Source organism: Pelmatolapia mariae, linkage group LG3_W (genome assembly GCF_036321145.2).
Source record: "Pelmatolapia mariae isolate MD_Pm_ZW linkage group LG3_W, Pm_UMD_F_2, whole genome shotgun sequence".
NCBI lineage: Eukaryota > Metazoa > Chordata > Actinopteri > Cichliformes > Cichlidae > Pelmatolapia > Pelmatolapia mariae.
In genome coordinates, this window is record NC_086229.1 from 57,828,937 (window position 1) to 57,833,419 (window position 4,483).

The 4,483-nt window shown below is 35.2% G+C and overlaps 1 protein-coding gene across 1 annotated transcript; it reads left to right on the forward strand.

Moving 5' to 3' along the window:
* The first annotated feature begins 341 nt into the window (after positions 1 to 341).
* Positions 342 to 4,219, forward strand: LOC134623804 (uncharacterized). Its single transcript, XM_065470205.1, has 8 exons — positions 342 to 423; positions 508 to 552; positions 989 to 1,060; positions 1,139 to 1,396; positions 2,383 to 2,439; positions 2,803 to 2,868; positions 3,476 to 3,544; positions 4,095 to 4,219. The coding sequence occupies exons 1-8, from the start codon at positions 342 to 344 to the stop codon at positions 4,217 to 4,219; spliced, it is 774 nt and encodes a 257-aa protein (XP_065326277.1).
* The last annotated feature ends 264 nt before the right edge of the window (positions 4,220 to 4,483 follow it).

The following is a 4,483-nucleotide window of genomic DNA, read 5'->3' on the forward strand; positions in this document are numbered from 1 at the left end:
TCACTTTATCTTCAGCAGTGTTAACTCTCCTATTTCTCTAAAGTGCTTTTACAAATTTGTTGAATGGCAAACATTTTTCAGACACTGAAGCTGTTCCTTGCTCCACCCACAGATAGGAAACTGAAACACTGAAGCTTAAGCTGACACAAGATCAACTTTGTTACTGTGGAAACTACTTTAGTAAAGTTAAATGATTACATTAATTAGCATTAAGTTGTAAAATAAATGTATTATTAGTAGTGGTAGTGGTAGTAAAACTGCTTTAGGAGCAGGAAGACAAACAGGAAGACGCCCCTGCTCTCAGTTTTCACACTTTAGTATTCAGTCTGCAGCACGACATCATGGTGTTCAGAGCTGCCTGCATCAAGCTGTGTGAGTATGGTCTTACATCCACAATAAAACTAAGCAATATGAAGGTTAAAGGTACTGATGCTGTAAAAATGTCAGTAATTATTAAGATCATAATAAAGTATTTATTTTAATAGAGATCTCTTTGATTCTCTTCAGTGATAACTGTCAAGATCCTGCTGGGTGCACATGATGATAACGTTGGTGAGTCCCAGCTACCTGCTCACTGATATCAGTATTTTTTTTTGCAATTGTTTGATGGAGAAGTAGATAATTTAGAAATTAGATGTAGGACGTGTGTTCATCCCTCGTTCATCCCTATATTTAATCAATGGGAATTTGATACATATTTTCCGTTATTTTTATCTGTTCTTATTTTGTTCTGTATAGTTTGACAACATTTTTATTAAACAGTAAAACTGAACTGAATTTCTCCTTTTCCATATCTCAGGTGCAGTTTTTCTTCGTGTTGTTCCAAACAGATCACAGTTCTTTGAATATGAGCCAGTAACTTTTTACTGTGAGGGCGTCTCTCATTATAATGTTGTACATAAGTTGAGAGGGAAAATAAAATCATGCAGCTACACTAATGAGAAAACAGCAACAGGATCGTCCTGCTCTATAAAAAATGTTTATACAGACGACAGTGGAGAGTTCATATGTGAGACTGGAGGAGGGGAGAAAAGCAACATTATCAACATCACTGTTACTGGTAAGTTTCCATTTAGTAAGCAGTATGCTGTCATAATCAAACACATCATTAAATAGATTTACACATGTTGGTTTTCAGCTGGTTCTGTGATCCTGGAGAGTCCTGCTGTTCCTGTGATGGAGGGAGAAGCTGCGACTCTGAGCTGCAGAAACAAGACAACTTCCTCCAACTTCACAGCTGAGTTCTACAAAGATGGAATCCCCATCAGGAACAGCTCCACGGGAAACATGACCATCGGCAGAGTTTCAAAGTCTGATGAAGGACTTTACAAATGCAGCATTTCAGGTGCTGGAGAGTCACCAGTGAGCTGGCTGAATGTCACAGGTCAGAACACAGGTGAGAAACAACAAAGTTTCAAAATAAATTCCATAGATACATTTGACTGCTGTCATTCAAATCTGTAGCTTTTTGAAATACGGTGGAATTTCCAGTGTGCAGTGTTAAAGGGACAGTTTAAGCAACTGCAAACTTTCACATACCTTCTGAAAGATTGTAATTTGACTGATAACATTTGTAAGTGCAAGTGTGTCATTTTGAAAAAGCTAAAGTTAACATTGTCATGACTGATTTTCATCTTCCTGTTTGACCTTTTTTTTGCTTTTTTTTTTTCAATTTTTTAGAAAGATAAATTAAAAGACTTTATTCATATTTACATATATATTCAGGAGCTGTTCCAAATACTTCCCCAAAGGAAAGCCCTTCTGCCACACCTTGGATTATTGTCACTGTTTTATTGAGTGTTGTGTTGGTGGTGGGGGCACTGTGTCACTTTGGGAAAGATTACTGGGACAGAGGTAAAGAAACTAACAAATATTATATTTCATGTAGAATTTTGCGCTCATTGTTTTGCTGTTTTGAAATTCTTAAAGGCATACAGTACTTTGGAAAAGTCCAGATCAACGTCAAATGGAAAGTCCTTGAAGGTCATGTCCTGAAGAATCATGATAAGATCCAACAAAGACCTGAAAGATTAATCTGTCTCTTCAGTTATTCTTCAGGACTATTTCTGAAGACTACTTAAATAAATTACAAAGAAGCTTTCCTAAGAAATTTTAGACTGTGTTCAAGAATAAAGGTGCTTATACTAAATGTCGACTTTTAAACACACTCTTTTTTTTTGTCTTTTACACTACATTTCCATGTATGTTTTTACATCTTTTAGTAAATTGCCTAACTGGTTCCAATTTCTTTTAGCAAAACACAAAGAAATAGCAGTGGCTCATGACTTTTTCATAGCACTGTTGTTGTCTAAAGTTTTAAAAATACCTTTATTTTTCCCATGTTGTTCACTGGTGACTTTGTTTTTCTTCCTTGTACTATAGCACTGCTCTATCTGTCAACTAAGGTGCGTACTTCAGATTCAACAGAGCGTCAAGCAGGTCAGAACACAAACACTGTTTAATTACCCATGTGTATGGCATCCTGCAAAAGACTTAACTATGTGAAAATAACTTAACTTACTCTCTTTTGGAACCTATAAAGTACTTTTAAACCAAGCATTAACAGTGCACCACACAGGAAAGCCAAGAGCTATTTATTAGGATGTGCTCTTAATTGTTATTGTAATAATAAATAAAAACTTTTGTCCTTTTGACCAACATGAAATAAATACTTGGTTATAGTAATATGCATTATAAGATTTTTAATTGCGAAAAACTGAAGCTAAATGTCCTGACATAACAACTCTGTTTAGACTATTATTGTCTTTTGATGTTTTATGTTGGGTTTTTTTTTAATCACAGAGGCCAGTGCACCTACTGCAAGCAAAGCAACATACGCTACTGTAAATAAAAACAGGAAAAAAACAGGTAATGTCATATAAATTATAGTTATCTCCTGTTAAAAATAACTTCCTGTTAAGTTTACACTAGCAGAATTTAAGTTGATATAACTTTTATCACAAATTTGATTTATGAAGTCAAACAAGACTTGTTTGTCTGATACTGCCTCACCCTTTCTTGTGATGTGTATCTGTTATTGCTAAATGTGTAGGCGGTGGTGAGAACATGAGTTTCCTGGACTTGTGCTTCAAATAAAAACCACAGTGCTAATACGGTTCAAGCATGTCTTTTAGACGCGCATCTAGAGAGAGAGGTGTGAGTTTGCTTTGTACAGCTCAAAACTAAAAGTAGCATACAGTGAAATTTTGTATTCAGTTTAGAATAAACTATAAATTAAACAAAACAAGAATAGGAACATGATATAATCAATATTCAATCATCTTACTCATTTGGAAATGACAAAAACAATGTATATAGTATAGAAATGCAGCTATCTTTTTATAAAAGTGCAGGTATTGCCTTATACGTATATCTTACATTTCTAAAATGTAAAATTTGACGTAATTAACCATTTTCTTCAGTGTTTTCAACATATTGATATCCTCACAATACTCTCACTCTATGTCTCCTTTAGATGAAGATGGATTGTCTTCTGGACCCTGTTACTACCTCGTAGAACAGGAGTACGCTGAAGTAGATGAAGGTGAGACTTGTTATGACTTGTTAAAAGCCATTCGTATTCATATCAACCACTATTAAATACATTATCAATTAACTTTAAGAATGAAGAATGTAAGGCAATATAAGTGTTTTATTGAGTAGAAATTGTTGCTATCGACTGATTTAATTCTGTTGTCAAAACAGAACCAGAAAAGTCCACTGCAAGAAGAACTTCATCACATGTCTATCAACTTGTGGCAGATGACGCTTTTTATTCTCTAGTACAAGAGGTAAGACTGAGGCAATGATGTTATATTGCAGAAAATATGTGATGAATACTAGACAGAGACAGTTAATACAGATTTCAATACATTAGTACTTTTCAAAAAGTACTTTTAACTTAATAGCTCCTTATTAGGACATTTGAAAAAAAAAAACATAAAAACAGTTTGTGTTTGCTGGGCTGATAGAAACGCTGCATTTGAAATTGCCTGCCACTTAAAGATGCTAGTTCCTCTTCTGTAGGGCTGGTTAGATGCTGAAGCACCACAACTGCATATATGTTATAACTAATTCCATCTCTTTGAGTGCAGTAAGCCATGGTTATGGATACACCAGTGAGATTGTACTTTGCATCAAGAGAAATCTGAGAAACTGCAGCAAATCCAGTCCACCACCCATGATCCTGCTGCTCATCAGAAGGACCAGAAGCAAATAGGCAGCAGTTCAGAGATGGACAGCCTGTTTCACTACTGATCATCTTAGAGTGGTGATAAGCCATTATCCTGATCATCTGATTGTTATGATGTCTGTGTTATATTGTAGATGCCCTGTAAAGTGGCCCAACCCTACATGGACTAAGGTTATGCAAGGCCTAATGTATTTATTTTATATTTTGTGAAATAATAACTAAAACAACTCTGGTCTTTCAGGAAACATTTGTATTTTCTGTCTGGCTCAAATGGCAACGAAGTTACACGCA

Coding starts and splice junctions, on each gene's coding strand:
- LOC134623804 (XM_065470205.1), top strand. CDS start 342: ATGGTGTTCAGAGCTGCCTGCATCAAGCTGTGTGAGTATGGTCTTACA. Junction 1,061..1,138: donor TATCAACATCACTGTTACTG/GTAAGTTTCCAT, acceptor GTTGGTTTTCAG/CTGGTTCTGTGATCCTGGAG. Junction 2,440..2,802: donor TTCAACAGAGCGTCAAGCAG/GTCAGAACACAA, acceptor TTTTAATCACAG/AGGCCAGTGCACCTACTGCA.